We start from the raw sequence: 25,409 nt of genomic DNA, 5'->3' as shown, positions 1-25,409 counted from the left end.
CCCACTCCTTTTTTCTCTTTTCACCTGGAAGACCATCTTTCAACGCCAACATCTTCAAAGACAACTCTGCGTGAATCAGAGAAAGAGCTGATGCATGTGTATTTTCTCGTCTTGTTTCGTTTTAGTCATAAAAGTAACACATGCTTAATTATTGTTAAAAGTCTAACAATACCAAAGAATTGAGGTAAAAGTGTAGCTGTCCATCCCACCAGCCCTTTCCCCAAGGGTGACGTTCATGATAGCGACATATCCCCACCCAGGCCTTTCTCTATGCATCCAAAGGATGGTATTGGTTGTTTTTTCCCAGAGACCACATGAACTATGCTCTGCTGGGTGAGGGCACTGTATTATTATTTCTAATTGCTAGTTTGTGTGGGTTAATTTTTTATTCAAAGCAGCTTTTCATGTATGTGTGTGCCTGTGAGAGTTAGTCCTAGAGAAATGCCAGGAAAGTCCCCATTGTTTAATGCTTTGAAAACCCCAAAAACATCGTCTTGTTTTTTTCCTGGAGTTTCTTTTATATTCGTGTAAATACATTTCCTGGAACACAACTCCACCTTCATTGGCCTTATAATTCGTTTTGGTCACTTCTGTGAAACGAATAGAAAGACTTTATCTTCTGTTTTTATTGATTTACCATTTATGATCTTTAAGTTCTCCTAATGCCCCCATCAGGCAACTTAGAAAACTCTTTATCCAAGCATGTCAAACTCAAAGGCTAACATGGGCCAAATAGACAAGGTATGCGGCCCACAGGCCGTGAGTTTGACATGCTTGCAGCGTATACTTATGTAAAGGTTTTACAAGTTCCGAAGCTCTTTCTCAGTTGTCTGGCCTGCCCCACAAGGACCCTGTGGTGCGTGACAACCACTACTAGGGCAACTGAAGTGACGAAGGTTAAGAAGTGACTTGCCTAGGGTCACACAGTAACCATCACAAGCCCAATTCCCTTGATTTTACATGGCAAGCAATTCACAGAGCAATTGTCTCAGATGAGTTAAACCTGTTACACATAGAACATGTCAGGAAATACACTCAGAATTTGTAGGTACAGTACTTGGTACCTTTAAGAAGTATTCTCTTTTAAAAATAAGTTAATATAAACTGTATATACCTGTAGCTAATTTTTAGCTAGCTTGTTTTAAGATCCATGTAGTATTAGTAATATACATGGGGCAGGAATCATTTTTCCCCACTGAGAATGGGTACCTCATTTCTCTTTCATCACGAAAATCTTTGTGGAGTCCTATCCGGTTTGGCTTAGTGGATAGAGCGTCGGCCTGCAGACCAAAGAGTCCCGGGTTCGATTCTGGACAAGTACCTTGGTTGCAGGCTTCTCCCCAGCACGGGCCCTGGTACAGGAGGCAACTCATCAATGTGTTTCTCTCACATCGATGTTTCTCTCTGTCTTTCTTTCCCTCTCTCTTTCACTCTCCCTGAAAATCAATGGGAAAATAGCCTTAGGTGAGGCTTAACAAAAGAAGAAAGAAAAGGAAAGAACCCTCTGTGGTGGTGAGAGAACTTAATGCGAACTGAACCAGAGAGGTAGGCCTCTCTGTTCATTGGAATGTGTTCATTCCTGGCAAAAGGAGTAGCACAAGGATATGTCAGAGTTGTGACTTTCGTAAGACAACTTTTAGAAGTAGGCTGGACTTTTTAGAGCGGCCTTAGGTTTACAGAAAAATTGAGTGGAAAGTCCAGAGAGTTCCCATGGCCTCCCTTGGCCTCTCCCTCCCCCAGCAGAGAGTTGCCCTGTGGTTAATACCTTGCATTAGGCGGGACATTCGTTACCTCTCGCACTAGAATCCTTGTCCCAGGGGAGCCTTTGGAGGAGCCCAAGCTCAGCTGTGGGCACCTGTTTCTTCAGAACCCACGCCCCCTTGGTTGCTGTCCTTCAAGGCTCTCCTGAAACGTCCCCGCTTGCCTGTCCTGGGCCCCATCTCTCTCCTCTGGCAGGGCGAGGCCCCTGCAGCCAGAGACCGGCACCTGGTGGCCCTTTCACAATGGCCAGGAGCCCAATTAAATGTGGTGTCAAGTCTCCCTCGTGTGTTTGCATTTTTTAAAATATATTTTTATTGATTTCAGAGAGGAAGGGAGAGGGAGAGAGAGAGATAGAAACATCAATGAGGAGAGAGAATCATTGATCGGCTGCCTCCTGCACGCCCCCTACTGGGGATCGAGCCCACAACCCAGCATGTGCCCTTGACTAGAATTGAACCCGGGCCCTTCAGTCCGCAGGCCGACGCTCTATCCCCTGAGCCAAACCAGCCAGGGCATGTGTTTGCATTTTAAAGGGGACCTTGGGGAAAGAACGCAAAGGGGTGACTGTCTAGTTGTGAAAACTCAGATTCTGTGCCCTGAACAGAGGAGGGTCTTTTACGCAAGTCTGCCCCGTCCTTCACCTCGGCCTGGGAGTCCTAGGGTCACTGGGGGCAGAAGGGGAGCAAATGAACTAGTCACTCTTTAGCGACAAGTCAAATTTAGAAGTTAGATGAAAGGGGAATTTAAATTAGAAGAACTCAAGGGAAAGCCAAGGAATTTAGCATACAGTAGCAGGAAGATTAAAACAGCGTGTTCATTGCCCTAACTGGTTTGGCTCAGTGGATAGAGCGTCGGCCTGCGGACTGAAAGGTCCCAGGTTCGATTCCGGTCAAGGGCATGTACCTTGGTTGCGGGCACATCCCCAGTAGGGGGTGTGCAAGAGGCGGCTGATGGATGTTTCTCTCTCATTGATGTTTCTAACTCTCTATCCCTCTCCCTTCCTCTCTGTGGCAAATCAATAAAATATATTAAAACACACACACACACACACACAAAACAGCGTGTTCATTGATGCCAAGATACCTCCCCCCGACCCACACACATTTTAACACCTCTGGATCAAATTGCATCTTATAACCAATAGCATTTCTGATCTGCCGTTATCCGATGGCAATCACAGTGTCATTGTCATTGCCTGTGATGTGAAATTGAGTCATAGCCGTTCATGTTGTCACCTCGGCTGGATTATGTGCACTGTTGCTGCAACACGTGTTGAGTTTAGTTGCTGTTTAACGTGTCATCAGTAGAACACTGTGACTCAGGGCGGAAGCAAACAGTGATCATGTGTGCGGAACGGAATGGAAACAAACCAGTAGGGTATAAATTTGATACTCAGCGAATTATTTGTCACTAGATGGATAACCCTAAATGCCATATTTTCTTGGAAAGCAACAAAAAAGTGCTTTACAGGATGTAAGAAGCAAGAAAGATGCCCACCAGTAGAAGAATATTATCTTTCATTCCTGAGGTTCATGCAGAAGGATTGCCTGTCATACACAAAGTGGCAAGAGAAATTGCCAAATTTCTCACAATAGATGAATGAAATCTCAAAACAATAGGAGGCTGGAGGGAACAAGTCATATCTTGTACAGGATTATCGTTAAGATGTGCAGTATCCATTTATCAGAAACTCCCTGCTGACGTTGAACAGACTGCACTTAACTTGCAGCATGATGCCCTTAAAAAAATTAGAATATTGCCAGCCTGCGTGGCTCGGTGGTTGCGCATCAACCTATAAACCAGGAGGTCATGGTCCGATCCCCAGTCAGGGCATATGCCCGGGGTGCAGGCTTGATCCCCAGTGTGGGGTGAGCAGGAGGCAGCTGATCCATGATTCTCTCTCCTCATTGATGTTTCACTCTCTCCCTCTCCCTTCCTCTCTGAAATCAGTAAAAGTATATTTTTTTAAAAAAGAAAAGTTTAATTCTAAATATGTGAAGTTTCATGTGTATTTACCCTTTTATATGCACAATGTGATTTTAAATATCTATATGTTGAAATAAAAGTATTATTTCAATACAGATAAAATAAAACTCTAAGTGATAAAAATAATGTCGTAGCTGATCTTTTTGCTTCAGGCGAAAGGCATAAGAGACCCAGGTTATAGCAATGAAAGGCTTGGCTCAGCAGTAACATGTCCAGGTCCGAATGTTTTGACAGAACCACAAGAGAAAGATCACAAAGTACCTTTCCGCGCACCTCTTTCAATAACTGACTAAATGAATCAAGCAAAAAATCAGCAAAGATGTAGAAATTTGAACAACAGAATGAACAGACTTGGGTTAATGGCCCTATGTAAGACACTTGAGCCGACAACTGCAGAATTCCCATTCTCCACAAGCTCACAGGGAACATCTATTCACAATAGGGCCGTAAGCTGGGCTACAAAAACCTATACTAATAAAAGGGTAATATCCTAATTAGACCAGACATCTTCCAGACGTCCTTCCGGAGAGAGCCATGGTGGCAGGGGCCGAGGCAGAGGCGGTTAGGGACATCAGGCTGGCAGGCAGAGGCAGTTAGGGGCGATCATGTAAGCAGGCAGGCAAGCAGTTAGGAGCCAGTGGTCAGGCCTAAACCAGCAGTCGGACATCCCCTGAGGGGTCCCAGATTGGAGAGGGTGCAGGCCGGGCTAAGGGGTACACCCCTCTCCCCCGTGTATGAATTTCATGCACTGGGACTCTAGTAATTAAAATAATTCAGAACATTAATTATGATTAGAATTTTTAAATCTATAGAAAAATCAGTTTCAGAAAAGGAATAAATAGAAAAATCCCTATGTTTGGAAATGAACCAACGTATTTCTAAATAAGTCTTTAGGATGAAGGTGAAATCCTGATGGAAACTAGACTGTTAAAAAGGAAGAAGCCTAACTGGTTTGGCTCAGTGGATAGAGCGTCGGCCTGCGGACTGAAGGGTCCCGGGTTCGATTCCGGTCAAGGGCATGTACCTTGGTTGCGGGTACATCCCCAGTAGGGGGTGTGCAGGAGGCAGCTGATCAATGATGTTTCTCTCTCGTCGATGTTTCTAACTCTCTATCCCTCTCACTTCCTCTCTGTAAAAAAAATCAATAAAATATATTTTTTTTAAAAAGGAAGAAAAACTCTATCAGTATTTATGCAATCTTATACTTACTATGATTTGTATATGCAAATCATACCCAAAGGAATCTACAGATAACTGTTTAGAATAAGAGATATTACAGATACATTATTAGGATCAATAAGAGTTTAGCAAAGTTTTCAAAATCAAAGAATTTGTATGCATATATGCATAACCCATGGACACAACAGTGTGGTGAAGGCCTGGGTGTGGGGAGGGGGCAGGGGATGGGGAGGAGGGGGTCAATGGGGAAGGAAAGGGGATGTCTGTAATACTTTCAACAATAAAGGTACATTTTTAAAAAACAATTAGGAAAGAAAGATACCATTTACTTCATTATCAAAGCTACCAACTACATAGAAAGAAACCCGTCAAAAATGTTTTAAGATCACTGTGGAAAATTATAGTGCTTCATAGAGACATTAAAGAAAACCTAAATGAATGAATTCGAACACAATTATAAGGATGCCAAGTCTCCCAGATGCAGCTGAAGATTTATTGCCATTCAGATTCTCAGTGTGGCTGTGTGTTTGTGTAGCTTGACAAGCCATTTCTAAAATCTGTATGGAAATGCAAACCAAACCTATTCTACTCGCCATCAAATCTACCATAAAGCTCTAGTAATTAAGACAGTTTGCTGGTAGACAGAACCATAAGATGAAACGGTGTGAGCAGCAAACCCATCCGTATATAGACATTGCTATGTGACAGAGTTGGCCCGGCAGAGCAGTGGTGAAAGCACAGAATGTTCAATAAATATCATTGGCACTGAGTATCCATATAGAAAAAGGTGAAAGGGACCTCTCATTATTAACCGGGTCCATGGGAATTAAAATCAAAGGCAAAAGTATAAAGACTTAGCCCTGGCCAGTGTTGCTCAGTTGGTTGAATGTTGTCCCACGCACCCACTGAAGGGTCACCCATTCGATTCCCGGTCAGAGCACATAACCAGGTTGCGGGATCCCTGGTCGGGGTGTGCATGCGGGAGGCAACTGATGGATGTTTCACTCTCACATCAATGTTTCTCTCCCTATCTTCCTCTCCCTTTCTCTCTCTCTCTCTCTCTCTCTCTCTCTCTCTCTCTCTCTCTCTCTCTCTCTTCTCTCTCTCTCTCTCTCATAAATAAAAAATAGTATAAAGACTTAAAAAGATAAAATGGGGAGAAAATCCTCCATGACTACAAGTTAGGGAAATATACCTTCAATCATATAAAGCACTAACCATAAAGGGAAGAATTTGACATCATTCAAATTAAAAACTTCTGTTTCTTAACTCTGTGAGATAGTGACAGGACAAGCCACAGGGCAGAAGGCCTGTACACAGAAACACAGACACACAGAAAGGCAGCGTCTCTCCCTCCCCACTTCCACCCGCCACACATGGAGGGTTTGTTTTTTTGTTTGTTTTTTTAATATATTTTATTAATTTTTTACAGAGAGGAAGGGAGAGAGATAGAGAGTTAGAAACATCGATGAGAGAGAAACATCGATCAGCTGCCTCCTGCACACCCCCTACTGGGTATGTGCCCGCAACCCAGGTACATGCCCTTGACCAGAATCGAACCTGGGACCTTTCAGTCCGCAGGCCGACGCTCTATCCACTGAGCCAAACCGGCTATGGCTGTTTTTTATTTTTGTTGTATTGTTGTTCTTTTTTTTTTTTTTTTTTTTTTTTTTGAGATGCATACATGTGGTAACTACTGAAAGGTGACATCTTTGATACTTACAAAAATAGAAAGTGCTCATTTGGTTTTGACTCTACAGTGATCAATTTTCCATAAGATGTTTTTGTCTTATACATTACGTGAGGGACTAAGTTAGGAGAAATGCAAAAGGGAAGTAAAAAAATAGCCTGGTGATTCTTTGCTCTTAGAAAAGGAGGAAAGTGAGTACTTTAACCTGACAAGACCTGGGGAGAAGCTGATTCTGAAAGGGAAGGTAAAAGAAGTTTAAGCAGGAAAGAAAAATGAAAAAGTGTGCACCGTGGTGCTGAGAAATGTTGGACGATAGCATCACCAAGAAGAACTCCTGTAGCAGTGAGAAAAACAAGGCCAAATGGTGATTCTTGGGAGGTAGATGGAAACACTAAGTGGGAACATGAACAACAGGAACACATTAACAACATTCTAACTAGAAGGAATCTGAAGTTGTCAGCATGCAGAAATCAGAAGTTTGGTGCCCCTGTGTATAAGTAGAATTGCTTTAATTTATTTACCTTATGAGTTTCTGTCAATTCGTTTCCTCCTTTTGTGGGGAGCGGGCCTAACCTGGCACTTGGACATCCCCCGAGGGGTCCTTAGCTGCTGCACTCGCCAGCCGTCAGCCTGGCTTCTGGCTGAGTGCACTGACCACCAGGGGGCAGCTCCTGTGTTGAGTGCCTGCCCACTGGTGGTCAGTGTGCATCATAGCGACCGGTTGTTCTGCCGTTCAGTCGATTTGCATATTAGGGTTTTATTATATAGGATACTTTTACAAATAGAAGTGCTAATTGACATTCATCATCAAACAAAATCGTGGCCATAAAAATGTTTACAACCAATAACCTCATTTCTTTCCTAGAAAGACCCCTTGGTCTACATCTGTATAACCTATGTTTGATTAATTGCTAATTTCCCACTTTGTAGATTGTTATTTTATTTTGTTCTGTTATTGATCTTTTGGCCATTTCACGGGTAATTGTCACCTCCTTCAGAGAGGGGGGGCAGAGTAAATGCATTTGTCTACATTTATTGTGCCTTCCATTAATCCTGCCTTGGAAAGAGGCTAATCATAATGAAGTGTAATGCTATGACTGAAATGATGGTGTTGATCAAATTAGACTTGTAAACCAAGAAAACACAGACGCCAGCAGGGGCCTGGCAGGTAAGGCGAGTGGTGGACGCTAAGGCAACTGTGGTAATACATGCTCCCCTGGAGGGTTAGAGTGTTTAACTTACATAACACACCCAACTAGTCCATAGGAACAGCACCAAACAGGGACCAGAAGAAAGGCGTTAAGCAGACCATGAAGCATACAGTTAACTAGTGAGTAGCTGTGGTTCATAATGACTAACTCTTCACCTAAAACCTGCCCTAAGCCTAAAGTAACATGATTTTTGAAGACAGAACAATATGCCTCAAAGAAGTCTACATTCACAGTATGAGTTTCTGTGGTTTTATAATAGTTGGAACAAATCCCAAATGATTTCCATATTTATTGGGATGTCATTTTTTTAATTTGCAAACAGCAATGTTTCTTTATGATGCACATATTTAAGCTTTTATGTTGCTTCTGCTCCCTTTTTTCCAGGGAAAATTTCATGGAAATCCAATGCATGTAGCTGTAGTTATTTCAAATTGCTTAAGAGAAGAGAGGAGAATATTGGCTGCTGCCAACATGCCCGTTCAGGTAAGATTTTCTGAACTTGTGATCTTGTTATCTCCTTGGGCTCAATTTTTCTGAACCGAAAGTCTTTTCTCGCCAACAAGCTTCTTCTCTGTGTTAGTGGCGCCACCATCCTTCAGGCCACTTGTCATCAAGACCTGGGGTCCTTTTGAGTGAGATCCTTTTCTCTGCTTCTTTATTGAGATGATTACCAAGTTTTTCCAGCATTTGTTTGTAGAATCTCATCTATACATTATTTTCTCTCTCTACGGGTCACGCTCTGGCCCATGGTGTTACAATATTGGTTCAAGAATATGGTTAACTACCACCCTAGCTGGTGTGGCTCAGTGGGTAGAGCATCGGCCCTCGGGCTGAAGGGTCCCAGGTTAGATTCTGGTCAAAGGCATGCACCTCGGTTGCAGACTCAATCTTTGGCCCTGGTTGGGCATGTGCAGGAGGCAAACACATTTAACATCAGGTTATTAGAGCGGCCAGCACTTGGAGAAGTTGGCCAGCCTTTCTATTTAACAAAGCTGACATTTTGACATATTCTTTCGTAAACTCCCTTTGTTCCAGTATAAAAATAATTCTCATGCCGTCAGATTCATCTGAAGTTAAGTCTAATTCTAAATTTAAGTCTAACTTAATGTAGTTTCACTATACTAATTTTTAAATTACATGTATTAGTTTTAGAGAATTTCAAAAGTAATACAGATCTATTATAGCAAATTAAGAAAAAATTTTAACTATAAGATAATCTATAACTTTACTATTCATGGATAACACACATAACATTTGGGGGTGTTCTTCCAATCACATGTACTTGAGTATACATATCTGTACATATATCCATATATTTCTAAATATACGTACATATATAAGCAATAGAGATCATAAACATATGGTGCTTCATAATTTTCTCTATTTTTAACACTATGACGCTACTTATATGTCATTGAATATTTTTCTACAGCATGATTTTTAACGGTTATAGAGTATTTCATATCATATTGATCCAAACCTCAGTTCGAAGTATACTCCACATACCACATTCATCATAAACCAACCCCATTGAAATTTCAAGACGTTCTTTTCCCAGGGACCTCTGGAGAAATCCTTGCAAAGCTCTTCCGTTTCGGAAAGACAGAGGAACGTGGAGCACAAAGTGGCCGCCATTAAGAACAGCGTGCAGGTGAGTGAGCTGTGGATGCCCAGCAATGCTGGCTCCGTCCCTACTCTGCTCCTGGCTCCTGGGGTCCAGAGTGCGTGCGCACAGAAACACGGCGGCTTGTCAGTGAGATCAATGTCTCTCACACCCTGTGTCCTATTAGAAAAGATGGCTTTGGGGAAAGAGCTTTTTACCGTCAGTTACTGGAGACTGGGTCTGCCCGCCACTCTCCATCCCGGGGAGCCATGTGGCCTCAGGCAAGTAAGTCAGCTCACAGCCCAGACCTCTGCTTCCCCCTCTGTATGGGGGTCGCTGCCGTAGGGCTGCTGTGAGGCTGCGGAGGCTGAAGAGCCCAGGTCCTGACGCTCAATACCTGCTGTGTCTGAGCAGAAAAGCAGCAGCAGGTTTAGCGAAGAGAAAAGTAAAAATCTCAGGGAGGGAAACAGGAGACACGGAGGAAGCATTTTTTCTAAGACGTAGAGAGGGGAAAATGTATACTGAATTGTCATAAACTGCAGCAGGTTGGAAAGGAGACTCCCAGCAACATGATCCTTGGCACATGGAACAGAATTATATGGAACTAACGGGGGAAGGGTGCATATTCTCGGGTGGAAAAGGAGATTGGTGGCATCATTTGACACTCACTGAGAAACAAGAGGACAAGTTTCCAATTGGGTGGAGACAATGGATGAGCAAATTCAGCCTGGTTCTCCCAGTGACACTCAGCTTTCCTGGGAATGGGCTCTGTGTAGATGTAGGTTCTATACGGTTAGTCTACGATATTACCGGAAACCAGAAGAACAAAACAGTGTATTTTGAAATACGGGTGATGTTTCATTGACATGCTGAATTCTAACAACTGAGGGAACATGTGTTTGTTGTTTTCTTTTTGTAAAAAGATAACAGAACAAGACACCAAATATTTAGAAGACCTGCAAGATGAATTTGACTACAGGTATAAAACGATTCAGATGATGGGTGAGTTTCTGTTTCATCTGTAATTCTACACAGGAATGACACAGCCATGGGCTTTATCAGATTACCAAAGGGGTCCACAATCCTAAAGCAATTTAAGGGCTGAGAACTTCATTAAGCCTTACAGTTCATTGAAAGCAGCCTCATCCTAAATTTCATATGTGAACTATCAATTCTGAGAATCTATGTATATAAAAGCCTAAGCGACCGTTACACCGGTCGACCGAATGACTGGCCAACCGGTTGCTATGATGCGCACTGACTACCAGGGGGCAGACACTCAACACGGGAGCTGCCCCCTGGTAGTCAGTGCGCTCCCACAGCCAACCTCCCGCGGCCGGCCAACCTCCCGTGGTCCCTCCCCCTGGTGAGATGGCCCCGATCAGCCCCGATCGCTGGTCAGACCGAGAGACCCCACCGGGCACAAATTCGTGCACCAGGCCTCTAGTTAGAATATAACAGAATACATTAAATGATAAACTTACGTTGAACTTAATATATTGCAATTAGAGTTCATTTAATATCTTTCAGTGCTCCATGAGAATTATGAAGAATGAAAATAATCATCTTACAATTTAAATCAAGTATTTACTTCGTTGGCTCTAAGTGCAATGAAATGAAAGATACATGGAAAATAAGTTCTATCCTTGGTTGTGAAGATGGGAAAATGTTAGCTAATGAAGTTTTGAGTTGATAAAATGCTACATAACCAAGATTTTGCTGCACAGATAGCAGTTAGTGAATTTGTAAATTAAAGCAACTGAGGCCAGGCCGGAGCGGCTCCGTGGTTGAGTGTCAGCCTATGAACCAGGAGGTCACAGTTCGATTCCCGGTCAGGGCACATGCCCGGGTTGCATCCTCAATCCCTAGTGTGGGGCGTGCAGGAGGCAGCCAATCAATAATTCTCTCTCATCAGTGATGTTTCTATCTCTCTCTCTCCCTCTCCCTTTCTCTCTGAAATCAATAAACATATATTGTAAAATAAATAAAGCAACCAGGGATGCCTTTTGGGGTATCTGCTGTTTTATAGGGCATTTGACACACTGTTGTCCTGGTGCCTCTTTTTCAAATACATGAGTCAGATCAGCGTTCCCGTGTTCACTTTTCATAGATGTGAGTGGTTGGTAGAAACCGTCGCGTGCTCTATGCCAATAAAATTTGATGTTTAAATTAAATAATACAATTTTCCTTGCCCATCGTCCATTTAGGAGGATAAATCCTTTTGGTTTTTCTTCTGTCCGAGATGTTTTGAAAATCTTCAACTCTTTCCCACTTCTAGTTTCACTGTGAGGCTAGCCTGTTTTGCCAAGAAAAAGGGAAAGTGAAGGATTTAGTCTTTGTTATTAGTTCACGAGACCAAGGAGACAAAGCACTAACTCCACCAGACAGTTTCTCGTAACTCCTGGGTACGAGGCAGGGCATCAGGAAGAGTCAAATGCGATATGATCGTGGGCACAAGGGCCCCCTTCCTTTTCTGCTTCTGCCAGCCAACCCGGATTATCATCAACGTAGAGGTGGCTGATCCGGAATCCATAATACAGATGTTTGTATCTTCTCTCCCCCGCCCCCCCCAAAGGAGCATGATGGAAGCGTGGTCTTCTCCCAAGGGCTGCACCATAGAGCTCCTCTCTTCGTGCCGCGATGGGACCCTTCCTGGCACAAGGAACTGACTTACTTCCACGCTCCCCGCCCTGACGGCCCCGCTTGGGCTCCTGCATCTGAGGGGGGCAGAGACCTCGGTCTCGGGGAGACTCTCAGCCTGCTCTCTTTTCCTCCGCAGACCAGGGGGACAAGAACAATGCCCTGATGAGCCAGGAGGTGCTGACTCTGCAAGAAATGCTCAACAGCCTGGACTTCAAGAGGAAGGTCAGCGACGAGCTGTAGCTTGGCCTTTGGGCTGTTTTTCTCCTTTTCCTGCGTCTAATCCCACTGACCAGAATTTATGCTGAAGGAGCCAATGGCAACGTTTCTAGGAAAAGGGCCATACTGTCCGCTGTGCTTCTACGTTTACAAAGCGGGCCTGCGAGGTTGACATGTTTGCTCTAGGCCAGCGATGGCGAACCTTCTGAGCTCGGCGTGCCAGCATTTTGAAAAACCCTAACTTAACTCTGGGGCCGTGTCACATATAGAAATTTTTTGATCTTTGCAACCAGAGTAAAACAAAGACTTCTATTTTTGATATTTATTTTATGTATTTAAATGCCATTTCACAAAGAAAAATCAACCAAAAAAATGAGTGCGCGTGTCACCTCTGACACGCGTGTCATAGGCTCGCCGTCCCTGGGCTAGAGTCTGTTTCTCTTGCTTACGTGGCACACTGACTGTAGCTACCAGCAAGGCCAGGGTGAACATGTCACCTGCTTTCTATTCGCCACTATTTCAGACGCGGCTCTCTTAGCCGCTGTGCATCATATGCTGCGATGGGTCCCGCTACCTATGCGTAACTAAAATACGCAAACTATTCCTCGAAGACACCAACATTTTACTGGAAAGTTAAGTGTTCCAGTTTCCAGGCTGAAAAATGACCTTGCGCTGGATTTCAAGATAGTTCCCTGAAGTCTGAACTTTTCAGTGTAGCCCCTCCCAACAAGGAGGGACTTCTTTCTGGTTCAGTGAGCTCTTTTAAAAGAGGCAGGAGCATCTCTGCTTTAATTCTCAATAAACCCTATTTTACTAAATAGGGTAAATCGGTATTTTATTTCTGACCGTTCCTCTCCATTTTTTTATGCAGGAATTTGTGTTAGCACAAGTAAATATAAAACTTATTTTACCCTAAATTATAAACTTAAACAGTTACATATCAGATTTTAAACACGCAGATGGTTAACCCAAGATAAACTTAATGTTTTATGCATAGTAAAGGCATACTACATAACTTCAGGAATAAGATTTTAAGGAGAGAGAGAACCTCGGAAATAATTGTGTAGATCAGAAGACCAAGTTCCAGCAGAGTTCAGTGGTTTATCCAGATTCACACAGCTTGTGGCAAAACCAGGGTAGGAATGCCTAGGCCTTTAACAGTTATACTTCTCCACTATACCTTCCAAAACCCAGTTAAGTACTAACAACAACTAACACAGAAAGGCTCACATTTTCATCAGTACATTTTTAAATAAATGCGTAAACATGCTTACAAGAATATTAATTCAATGTACAAATCTTTTTAAAATCAGATATATGGCTTTATTCAATACTAGAGGCCCGGTGCACGAAAATTGTGCACGGGTGCAGTCCCTAGGCCTGGCCGGCGATTGAAGCACAAGCGTTTGGCGTGGAAGGGCAGGTCCCAGCTGACCTCTGGGCCCTGGGCAGCACCTGGCCCCCTGGGCCCCTGTGCATCCTCCTCCGCCTGAGTCATCGGGCCCCTGCACAGCTCCCTCAGTGCCTGGGAGCCAGGCGGCAACCCGCCCCCCACCGCCACCGCTGGTTGCCATCTGCAGGGCAATTGGCGGGGCAGTCAGGCCCAGCTTGCATCTGCCTTGGCCTGGTGCCGCCCGCTCACCTGCTCCACCATCCCGCCACGTTCCTGCTCTGGTCGGGACCCATTGGGGCCAGCAGCACCTCCACTGCCGCCCGCTGCCAGTGCCCAGTCGCCAACGCCCGCCATGTTCTGCGCTGCCCCCGGTGGTCAGTGCATGTCATAGCGAGTGGTCGAACTCCCGGTCGAGGGGACAATTTGCATTTTAGGCTTTTATTATATAGGATTGTCACAGGACTCACACATTCTATGATAGTCTCAGCATATTTATTAAGAGAATGTTCCCTGGGACTGGGCTTTTCTCTTCATGACATTATTTGACTGTAAGACCTTCCTGGTTGGCAGAGGCGGTGGGATGGCGAACAGAAGGTGGTATAGGTGAGACACATCGTTCTATAGGTGGAGTTAGGGTGACTTAGTTGTGTCTCATGAGCATCTCAGCAGTGCTGTCTGTTTCCAGGAAGTGCTGGGCAAGCTGACCCAAATAGTCGGCGAGTCGGACCTGCTGATGAGCAGCATGCTGGCGGAGGAGCTGCAGGACTGGAAGAGGCGGCAGCAGGTCGCCTGCATCGGGGGTCCCCTCCACAGCGGGCTGGACCAGCTTCAGAACTGGTGAGACACTTGACTTCCGTTTCTAGAGAAAACCACAGGATGTACCCAAGTTCAGCGTCGCTCAGCCAGAGAAAGCTGCTTGGGCCAGAGTGCCAGCTCCCCCCCCGGGGTGGATGGTGGACTAGCAGGGGCTGCTCCTCAGTTGAAAACCAACAGACGTCATGATATACATGTTCTTCACTTTTATTCCTTTGTGGAGAAAAAGAGAGCATCGTAGAAATTTATAAAATGCATAAGAATTGCTTAATTTTCTTATATGCTTAATCTTACAAGCCCTAGCCAGTTTTGTTCAGTGGATAGTGCATCCTCCTGCGGACAAAGGGTCCTGGGTTTGATTCCGGTCAAGGGCATGTACCTCAGTTGCAGGCTCCTCCCCGGCCAGGCCCTGATTGGGGCGCATGCAGGAGGCAACCAATCGATGTTTGTCTCACATCAGTATCTCTGTCTTTCCCCCTCTCTCTAAAAATCAATGGAAAAATATCCTCGGGTGAGGATAAACAGACAAACAAAAAAGACTCAGGAATTTTTGAAGCCAGTAATCCATATGCTTTCTTTAAGGACATCAGAAGCATAGCTTCAGGAGCTTGAAAAGATACCTCTGTTTTGAAGGTGGACCTTAAGACGTCCAAGCTCAGCCTGAATCTGTGTTTTCCAGAACAATGTATTTCTGTATTTTCATGGAAAGTCCCCAGGACCAGGACAGCATCTGCGCTCGTAGTCAGAGGCAGCGCTTGGTGTTAGCAGAAAAAGTTGGTTTCCCCCTTCACCAGGGCAAGAATTGAGCCAGCTGAAGGAAAGAAACCTTAGAAAATGTAATTAAAAAGAAGGAAAATGGTCAACAGAATCTAACACTGTCTTCAGAGGGTACAGCTCAATACAGTGCGATCCGTGGGGACCGGGACACTGGCACGGGAAGCGCTGCCCCGCCAGGCACATCGCCAGAAGCAAGGAGCTGGGCTCCTGCAGAGATGCACACGTTTCCCGGGGGAGAGACAGCGGTTCTCTGACCTCCCTGTGCTCTGTTGTTGGGAAAACAAGGTGAACAGCAAAGGCAGCAGTGAAATGGGGCTCCTTCCACATCCAGTGGGGGGTCAGCCATGCTCCCTGCAATGCCACGTGGGGCCTGGACATTATGTGGGAAGAGCTGCGGTCAGGGCTACGCGGATGGGCCAGGGCTAAGGGACGGGTCCGGGCTAAGGGACGGGTCCGGGCTAAGGGACGGGTCAGGGCTACGCGGACGGGTCAGGGCTAAGGGGACGGGTCAGGGCTAAGGGGACGGGTCAGGGCTAAGGGGACGGGTCAGGGCTACGCGGATGGGCCAGGGCTAAGGGACGGGTCCGGGCTACGCGGACGATGTGCCCAGTCTGTCGAAGGCAGCCTCCTGGGTAGATAGCGGAGGCCCCTTCCCTCTCCATCATCCCAGTCTCCCTCTTAGGCCCCGGCCCACGCTCCCCTCTGCACGTCTGAGCTGGGGTCAGGGCGGAGTGAGGAGAACACGCGGACACCTTTCTCCAGGGATCTCCATCGATAAGTCCCAGGCTAATCCTAGGACTTACAGCAAACATACATGCTCGTTTTATACTGTGTTTCTTCTTCGGGATTCTACACACAACATGCTTCACATCATGTATTTTTAAAGCTCTCAGTATGCTCTTCCATTGCTCCTTGGTGAGTGTCAAATTCTTAACATACATGTTCCACAGACCGGTCTGTGCTGTGTTAAACAGAGGGTCATTACAAGGCATTTCTTGTCCGTAACTGAAGGTACACATTAGAAAATGTTGAAAATATTTAACATTGTCTCATGCATCTTAGAGGAAAACACGGATTAAGGAAAAAAAAACATGTAAGCAACTGTCACTGACCTCTCAGGGGCGTATGTGATTGACTTAGTTCAACATGTGACTGTTTGCTACGTACAGTGAATAGTTAAAATAGTAGAAAGATAGTAGATGACGTGGGGACACGACCTGTGCTTATCCTTTGCTTCTGTAGCTTCACGCTGTTGGCAGAAAGTCTGTTCCAACTCAAAAGGCAGCTGGAGAAGCTGGAGGAGCAGGCTTCCAAGGTGACGTACGAAGGGGACCCCATCCCCCTGCAGAGGCCACACCTGCTCGAGAGGGTCACCTTCTTGATCTGCAGCATTTTTAAGAAGTGAGTGTTCTCCTTGAATGCCTCCGCTGCTCCAGGCCTTGGAGTGGTAGGGACACCCTCTGGGGGTTTGGCATTGAGGTGAAGGGGTGGTAGGGAACGAAACAGTGAGCCTTGGGGTGAGCTGAGTAAAGCTCCAGAGAGTTCCGGAAACATTTCTGTTCTTCACTGCTCATCAGTACTCCCCCCCACCCCCCAACTGAGTCCGTTTTCCATGAACCAAGCACGTCACCCACCTGAAGTTCATTTGTCAACATTTAGAAAAAGAGGATTTCAAGGATTTCTCAAATGCATATCTAAGAAATGAAGGCTGGAGAACATGTGTTTGTTTATAAGCTCATCCAAAAGAAAAAGAAAAAACTAGTATGTACCAGAAAGCCTACTGTCTACTTCAAAAATGGCATGAAATTAACTTTCTATGTTATGCTTAGTAGGATAAAAATAGACGGGGCCTTTTCCTCTTCACTCAGTTTTAACCATTAAAAATGAATTACTGGCCCTGACCGGTTTGGCTCGGTGGATAGAGCATCGGCCTGCGGACTGAAGGGTCCCAGGTGCGATTCCGGTCAAGGGCATGTACCTTGGTTGCAGGCACATCCCCAGTGGGGGGCGTGCAGGAGGCAGCTGATTGATGTTTCTCTCTCATCGATGTTTCTAACTCTCTGTCCCTCTCCCTTCCTCTCTGTAAAAAATCGATCAAATATATATTTTTTAAAAAGAATGAATTACTGTTGTCACGCAGGGACGGGCTCCAGGCCATTTTCCCTCTCCTGGTAGTTATTTGTGAGGCGTCTTTGGAGAGAGTTGAGCTGCGCTGGGGGTTGAGTGTCTTCTGTGTGTGGGAAACGTGGACCTTAGGGGAGGACAGCTTCCTGTTCCTCTGTGGTTTGTAGCCTGTCGCTATGTTCAGTGTTTTCAAGTGACACTTGACTTCCTTTGAATCCAGCTCGTTTGTGGTTGAACGGCAGCCATGCATGCCCACCCACCCGCAGAGGCCGATGGTGCTGAAGACGCTCATCCAGTTCACGGTGAAGCTCAGGTAGGCACAGTGCGTCCCACCATCTCACGTGTGCGTGGGCCACAGCCACTGTGTGACCAGGGCCAGTGCCTCCCCCTGGGCCTGCCCCACCTGCTCTTCCGTGAGCGCCTCCTGCTTGCCCGGCGCTCAGCTGTGGTCAGCGCCCGCAGGGATGTGGCGTGAGGGCCCTGCTGGTAGAAAGTGTGACGATGAGGGGCATTAGCATGGCAGCCTGAAATCGCAGCGTCGAGCACCACGGACCGAGTGGCTGGAAAGCTTGCCGGGAGCGAAGACCAGAGACGGAGAAGGCCCTGTGGTCACCGGGGAAGGCCCTGAGGGAAGAGCGGAGAAGAGGAGAGCAGGCTCGCAGGGGGGAAGCCAGGAAGTACGACTTCTGAGGTCTGTTTCCTAAGCCTGTGAGCGGGACGAGAGCGGATGAAGAGGATAGGTGGGGACAGAGTAGGGGAAGCTTCAAATGTCCATTCCAGGAAAGACGTGGCACGGTCTCCCCGGTGTTACCCAGTGACCTGTCTAGTAGCTTTTCTGAAAAAACACTCAACACCACGTTTTTCAGTGTATACTTACTTATGGATATGACTTCTGTGTTATTGTTGCTGTAGCGATGTATTTGATCCTTTCCAGTAGCAGGAGCAACCAAAATGTAGCATTGTCCCTCATGGCACTTAATGAGTTTGACTTTAAGCTTTCAAAGATTTTGCATCATGCTTCAGTCTCCAGGGCCCCACAGTTTAAAATCACTGATCACTATTCACCTCCAGAAAGCTGAAATCCTAGGCTAATACAAGAGGTAAAGCTGCCAAGGTGAACTAGGATGCCATAGTAGGGTCCCTGATCACGTGTCACTACTGGAACTCCATTCTTATTTTATTCTTTCAGTTCTATCCTATATAAAAAAGCCCAGCGACTGAATGGCAGAACAACCAGAATGACCAACCAGTCGCTATGATGCTCACTGTCCACCAGGGGGCAGATGCTCAATGCAGAAGCTGCTCCCTGGTGGTCAGTGCGATCCCACAGTGGGAGCACCGCTTAGCTGACAGGGGCCATAGCCTCTCGGCTGAGCCAGATGAGCACTCCCACAGAGGGTGGATCCCCGCAGGCCACACCCCTCACCAGTGCATGAATCCCATGCACCAGGCCTCTAGTTGAGATATAATTAGTGTAAGTACTGTATGCGTTTAAGGTGTGCAGCATAACGACTTGACATTCAGGAATTGCAAAATGATCATCAGAGTAAATTTAGTTCACATTCATCACCTCTGCATTTTTACAGGGAAGACGTTTTGTCTTCAATTTGCATTTCAAAAACCCTCCTCGAAATTCTTGATCATTTCCTTGTGTGAATCTTGCACTAAGACTTAAGAACTAAAGCCAAGGCCAAGTTCCTTGTAAAAATGTTATAATTTTCAAAAATAGTTTCTTCTTCATCCTCTCATCCGTCTGTAACCCAGAAGACAGTAACACTGAACGGAGGTAAAACTAGAGGGGTAGTGAGCACCCTACTTTCCCTTGAGGCGCCCCCATGGATGGTATGTGAAGTCTAAGATACTCTTTAGAACAAAAAGGGGGGTGAGTCGGGACTGCTTACACGGAGTTCTGAGTGGAACAGGTTCCTGAATGGCACCACCTGGCACGCTGTCTGAACTGGCTGCATGAGACAAAGACCTTGAGTCCCTGGTGTGAGTGTTCTGCCCTTCTCTTCTCCCTGACCGCTGGGTCCCCATTTGTCTTCTCTGGATCCTGTTCCCCCTGTCTGAATAGATGAACCTTTGCTTAGTGTTCAAGTTTGTCCCTTAAACCCCTCTCCACCGCAGCACTGCATCCTTCTATTCCAAAGGGAGAGGTAACAGGGGACTCCCTTCCTGCAGAGGGACAGAGAGGAAGGCAGAGAGGAAAACCATCTTGCCTTACTGCATACCAACCCTTGCTACCAGCACTGCACGCTTGTCATAGCCCAAACCCTGAACTCAGTCCTGTGCCTGGTGCAGGACATTGAAGGAACCTTCACGACATTCTACCCAGCTTTTGTTTGGGCTGTTTAGTATCTGTGATTTTATGTCTCTCATGCCCATCAGTTACCCCACCGTTCTCTATGTTCCATATATGTGAGTGGACTTCTTCCTTTTATGTATAGCAGTGTCCACACCTCTCCCTTTCCCAGTCTTCACTACCCCAGTACCCCAGTGCCTAGAGCACGTAATGAATATGTATGAGGAGCTCAATACATGCTGAGTGAATGAACGAAGTTTGGGATGAGGGCATAAGTAAATGAATGAGTAAGTGAGTGATTATCTCAGAAACTGAACTGAACCTACAGAGAGAGGGTACAGTTCGGAAGAGATGGGGAAAGCAAAAGAAAAAAGGGCCCCTCACCAGATTAAGGAATTAAAGAAAGTTATTCTGACCTATAATCACTTGATTTGAAATTATGTCTTTTTAAATTATGGACATTTTTGCTGTTACTTAAATAGAGTATGTTTAAAGATTACAAATGCATTGAAGTGTGAATTTTCCATATTCTACCAGGGGTCTAGTCTTTCTCAATATTTTTACCATAAAACAGTTATCATCAAAACATTTAATTTTAGTAAGCTTACAAAATGTGTTCTTAAAATCCTATATAATAAAAGGCTAATATGCAAATCGACCGAACAGTGGAATGACCAGTCGCTATGATGCGCACTGACCACCAGGGGGCAGATGTGCAATGCAGGAGCTGCCCCCTGGTGGTCAGCGCACTCACCCAGGGGGAGTGCTGCTCAGCCAGAAGCTGGGCTCATGCGGGGAGCAGGCCTAAGTCTCCAGGTGGACATCCCTCAAGGGGTCCTGGACTGCGAGAGGACGCAGGCCAGGCTGAGGAACCCCCCACCCCAACCCTCCAGTGCACAAATGTCGTGCACCAGGCCTCTAGTACAAGAATAAAATGAAGCCATATCAATAGACTTTAATTTTTCTTATGTTTATACATTTAACCCAAATTTTGGCTTGAACCAAAATATATAGCTATTTTTCTGACCTAGCCAAGGTTTTATCCAACACACATCAACTACAGCAGTGATGGCGAACCTATGACATGCGTGTCAGAGGTGACACGTGAACTCATTTTTTTGGTTGATTTTTCTTTGTTAAATGGCATTTAAATATATAAAATAAATATCAAAAGTATAAATCTTTGTTTTACTATGGTTGCAAATATCAAAAAATTTCTATATGTGACACGGCACCAGAGTTAAGTTAGGGTTTTTCAAAATGCTGACACGCCGAGCTCAAAGGTTCACCATCACTGAACTACAGCCATATGGAAACACTTCCCAAATGCTTGTCAGTATATTAAGTGACTAGCAGTGTTAGTAACATGGAGAACTAAAGAGGAATTGGACATGTTTAAAACACACTAACATAGGGAGATAATGCAATCAGATCTATATGTATATGCTATAAATATATCTAAATCTCTAAATGTAAAAAAAGACTTTTAGGACTTGTGATTTTTACCTTTGATTCTTTGTGTCTTTCCAGACTACTAATAAAACTGCCAGAACTAAATTATCAGGTAAAGGTGAAAGCATCGATTGACAAGTAAGTACCTAATTTCATTTTGAAACAGGAAAATGTAAGACTCTTAAAAAGAACTGTTCTTATTTTATAGAATAATTTCAAACGTTTACATTTATTTCTCTAACATTACTTATCAATGCACTTCAAATATTGGACTTTGAAGTTAAACCATTTAACAGAACGCCAGTGAAGGCCTATTTGTAAAAGTTTGCTCTAAACAGGGATGAAGGTTTGCCTACTATCCTCTCAAGTGTTATAAAAAGTTTTCCCAGGTCTATTACGTAGCTTATTTTAAAAAATCTTCTTGTGTTTACAGGAATGTTTCCACTCTAAGGTAAGCCCTGTACTTTGGAACTCTTGGTTGTTGTCATAAATCTGTTTTCCCAGAGACCATGTAAACGGCTGAGATTTCTTCCCCAGTAATCGCAGGTTTGTGCTGTGTGGAACGCACGTCAAAGCCATGTCCATCGAAGAATCTTCCAACGGGAGCCTCTCGGTAGAGTTCCGCCATTTGGTGAGTGCCTAGTACCTGTACACAGTCAGCTTATACGAGCTTTCTCTTCTTTCTCAAATCAAACACATCTTTACTAATAGGCTTGGAACCCCATGCATGTTGTTTCTTCATGTTCCTCATGTGAGATTAAAGGGTGTGTTGAGCTATAACAACATGCCATCATTGAAGAATTAAAAATGGTAGAAGGAACACCGAAGCTAAACTCAGGTCTGAGTTCTTACCAGGGAAGTAGAACCTAAATACACTGACCGGCCAGATTATTATGACCGCCCCATCAGTACAATGAAGTGAATTAGTTATGCAAATAATAATAATAATAAAACCTTGAGAACATTTGCTTAGGAAGTTTTCAATATTCAGTATTTTTGGAAGTGCCAATGAAGTCCTGATGGGGTGGTCATAATAGTCTGGCCACTCAGTGTATATTTAGTAATTGGTCCCTAGATTTTGGTAATAATGACAAGAGTAATCCATCTTGTAACGGACAGCCATTCCTGGGTTCGTTTTTTAAATGCCCCCGAGAAATGCCATCACGGAACATCAGGTCTGGCTACAGGCACGTCCACTTGAGACCGGTGAGCTGGGGGGACAGGGTGCTCCTGGCATGACAGCTGCGGCTCGCCTTGGCATGTCTAGAAAGCCCTGACCAGCCGCGTCCTGTTGCTTCTGGTGCTCACCACTTCCTCTCCACCGAGAGCCCTCTTCTCACTTCTCTTTCTCATGCTTTGCATCGTTTTAGATTCCCAAGGACCCTGTGGCTGGTCTCGCCAGAAACGTGTTACTCATCTGGTTTGTTAACGTTTAGGAAGTCTCTTCCCTGGACGTTGGGACGTCTCAGAATCAGCCTCAAAAGGCCTAGTTTCTAACATACAGAATTGACGTTCACAGAACGGTATCTGCCTACACACGTTCATGCTGGCTTTTGTTTTTAGTTTGGTTTTTGTTCGCTCTTCAGTACTGAAGGGGGCATTTCCTTTTAGCTGAATTCCTGCCACGTGAGACTGTTAAATGAAATGCAACGAGGAGTCGCATTTTCTACGTCCTTCTAGCGAGCACTTGTTTTTTGCTCAGGATTAATTTCGGTCCTCAGGGAATTTTTAATAACGGCCAGTGTTTGCTGATAAGTTAGTAAAGCGGTAAAAGCCCAAACATTAGTTTCTACACTGCTCTTCTAGTGGCCAAGCATTTTCATTATGTATTTTTGCATAATGACTTTAATTACTTTCAATATAAAAGTCGATTTAGAATATCAGAGATGCAAAATTTTTAAATTAAAGCATCACCTGTAATCCCGCCACCTTGAGGTAACGCTGTTTACACCCTTATTTTTGTGTTCATTCTTTTTAAAGCCAGACGAGATTGTGCACACTGTGTCATTTGCTTCCTGTCTGTTTTAGTAAGTGATCCATAGCATGAACATTTTTGTGTCAGGAAGTCTCCCTGTCCTCTAACGGCACCTAGTCCTTCCTGGACAGCTGACCCGTCATTCCTTTCCCAGCCCTCTGTGCCAGGCGGGGTTTCACAGGCTTGGGAATCCCACGGCTTAGCTCGGGTGACCCCTTCGAGGTACAAAGGAGGGCTGAATACGTTCAAGCACATCCAGCATGATTGCCTCTTTCCAAAATGTTGGCTGAAACACACAGGCTTAGTGATCTGCCAACCTCCTCACTGAGCTCGATGGAAGTTTCCAAACTGGCACCCGAACAGGAAGCTGCTTCCTGTGATGTGGGCAGCTGTCGGGTCCCATGAGTTGGAAGACATCTGGGTTACTTTCAAAATTGTGACCAAGAAAATCACTAAAGTAGGTGATTTTGATATGCAGCTGATAACGTGTCTCCATGTAAACACTGTCTTCTTTTTCTAAGCAACCAAAGGAAATGAAGTCCACTGCCGGAAGCAAAGGAAATGAGGTAGGAAATGTTTTCTTCTAGAGTTTTTCTAGGAAATAATTCTATAACGTCTTATTTTTATAAAGCCCTTAAACTGCCTTTTATATTTTTACTAGAGGCCCGATGCACAAAATTCGTGCAAGAGTAGGCCTTCCTTCCCCCCGCTACTGGCTTCCCTCTGGCACCCGGAACCCGGGCTTTCCCTCCAGCCGCCGGCAGGCACCCCGGACCTGGGCTTCCCTTGCAGCCCTAGCTTCATCCAGAAGGACATCTGGAAGGACGCCCAGTCTAATTGGCATATTATGCTTTTATTATTATAGATATAAAGTCAAATTCATGTTTCTCTGATTACAAATGTAAAGCTTGATCATTGCAGACAATATAAGAAATTTTGTTTTAACAAGGAGGAAATTACAGATAATAATACCCTCCTAAGAAAGTGACTATTAACATTTTGGTTCACATCATTCTAGACTTTTTGTATATATTTCATATAGACACATTGCTTCATAACCTGCTTTTTTTCCACATAGCAATATGTGGTGAACAGTTCCCATGACCTTGAACACTCTTGAAGAACATGGTTTTACGTGATTGTATTGTATTTCATTTTACAGGTGTGCCATACTTTCTTTAGTCACTCCTCCTTTGTTATAAAGTATCTTAAAATTACTCATTTTCTACAAATAAGAGTTAAGTCTCAAACATCATGACAAATTATGTAAAAACCACAGGTGAAAAACAGTTATTTCATGGTATCAATTACCTTGCTCTTCTATTTAAGGTCTGCATTCCACTGAATGAATTGATTTAAAGGACAAATGGATGCAGTCTACGTATTCACATTTGAGTCTGTAAATGCTAGAGTGGCCGGGTCTTGGGCTGGCAGTGGTCTTGGAGACCATCGATCTCGTTGGTCCAGATACCAGGGCATTTGCCTGTGCCCTACATATTTAGGGTTAGGAAACCTGGGTCTGAGTCCATTCTGGCCATGACTGCACATGCGATCCTTGACAAATGATCTGTGGGAGAAATACTGCATTTTTCCCTCTCAGAGATCAGGGTAGTACTGCCCAACGCTCTCTGCTCAGAGATGCTGCAAATGTAAAGCCATCCACACAAGGCAGATATAAGGCAATGAGGCTGGTTTCTGGCGCAATTGGTGTGTGGCTCCTACCTCCTGGCTTTATACCTCACAGCTCCTATGCAACATCTCTTTGAATTATTTGGAAGGAAAAAGCACTTTATAAACCCTGCATTCAACTACAATCCATCTGACCCACCCACAAAACCACACAGATCCCTCATGGCAGATTCCATGTTCCACATTTTTTCTTCCCAGAATGCTTCAGTCTCTTAATCTTGTCGGAAAGATCATTTGGCAAATCTCACAGCCTCGCCAAAGATGAGCTAAGGAAGCCTTCTCCCTGGGTAGACCCTTGGCGTAGGGCAGAGCTTCGAACACCCAGATGTCACATGAACAGAGCTTTTGAGTTTAAGAATATTCCAGTAAACGAAAAAAGTGGGAGCTATTCTTCCTACCTTATAGAAACCCATAATGGTTTTCCGAATTTCGTGACTGAAACATTAGCACATGATAAATGAAAGCCCATCTCCCTGGAATTTGGGCAGGAGTTGTGATTGACACTTCATGCAGCCTGACATCCCTGAGTAATATTGACTAAGTCTGAATAGATGAAGCGCAATGCTTCTGAACTCTTAGCAGCTCAACTAAATCA

General features: G+C 44.8%; 1 protein-coding gene across 2 annotated transcripts in view; it reads left to right on the top strand.

The window, feature by feature from the left end:
- STAT4 (signal transducer and activator of transcription 4) overlaps window positions 1–25,409 on the top strand; it is a 77,831-nt gene that overhangs the window by 36,323 nt on the left and 16,099 nt on the right. For both annotated transcript variants that reach the window (XM_036320167.1, XM_036320166.1), the window contains exons 4-14: window positions 8,212–8,310; window positions 9,386–9,478; window positions 10,354–10,432; window positions 12,210–12,295; window positions 14,368–14,519; window positions 16,515–16,673; window positions 17,617–17,709; window positions 21,229–21,288; window positions 21,584–21,601; window positions 21,688–21,781; window positions 23,647–23,691. In XM_036320167.1, coding sequence (XP_036176060.1) covers window positions 8,212–8,310; window positions 9,386–9,478; window positions 10,354–10,432; window positions 12,210–12,295; window positions 14,368–14,519; window positions 16,515–16,673; window positions 17,617–17,709; window positions 21,229–21,288; window positions 21,584–21,601; window positions 21,688–21,781; window positions 23,647–23,691 — 978 coding nt within the window. The remainder of the gene's footprint in view (window positions 1–8,211; window positions 8,311–9,385; window positions 9,479–10,353; window positions 10,433–12,209; window positions 12,296–14,367; window positions 14,520–16,514; window positions 16,674–17,616; window positions 17,710–21,228; window positions 21,289–21,583; window positions 21,602–21,687; window positions 21,782–23,646; window positions 23,692–25,409) is intronic.

The sequence above is a fragment of the Myotis myotis genome, unplaced genomic scaffold (assembly GCF_014108235.1).
Source record: "Myotis myotis isolate mMyoMyo1 unplaced genomic scaffold, mMyoMyo1.p scaffold_m19_p_8, whole genome shotgun sequence".
Classification (NCBI taxonomy): domain Eukaryota; kingdom Metazoa; phylum Chordata; class Mammalia; order Chiroptera; family Vespertilionidae; genus Myotis; species Myotis myotis.
The sequence above is the reverse complement of the archived record's forward strand: the minus strand, read 5'-3'. Positions and strand labels throughout refer to the sequence as shown.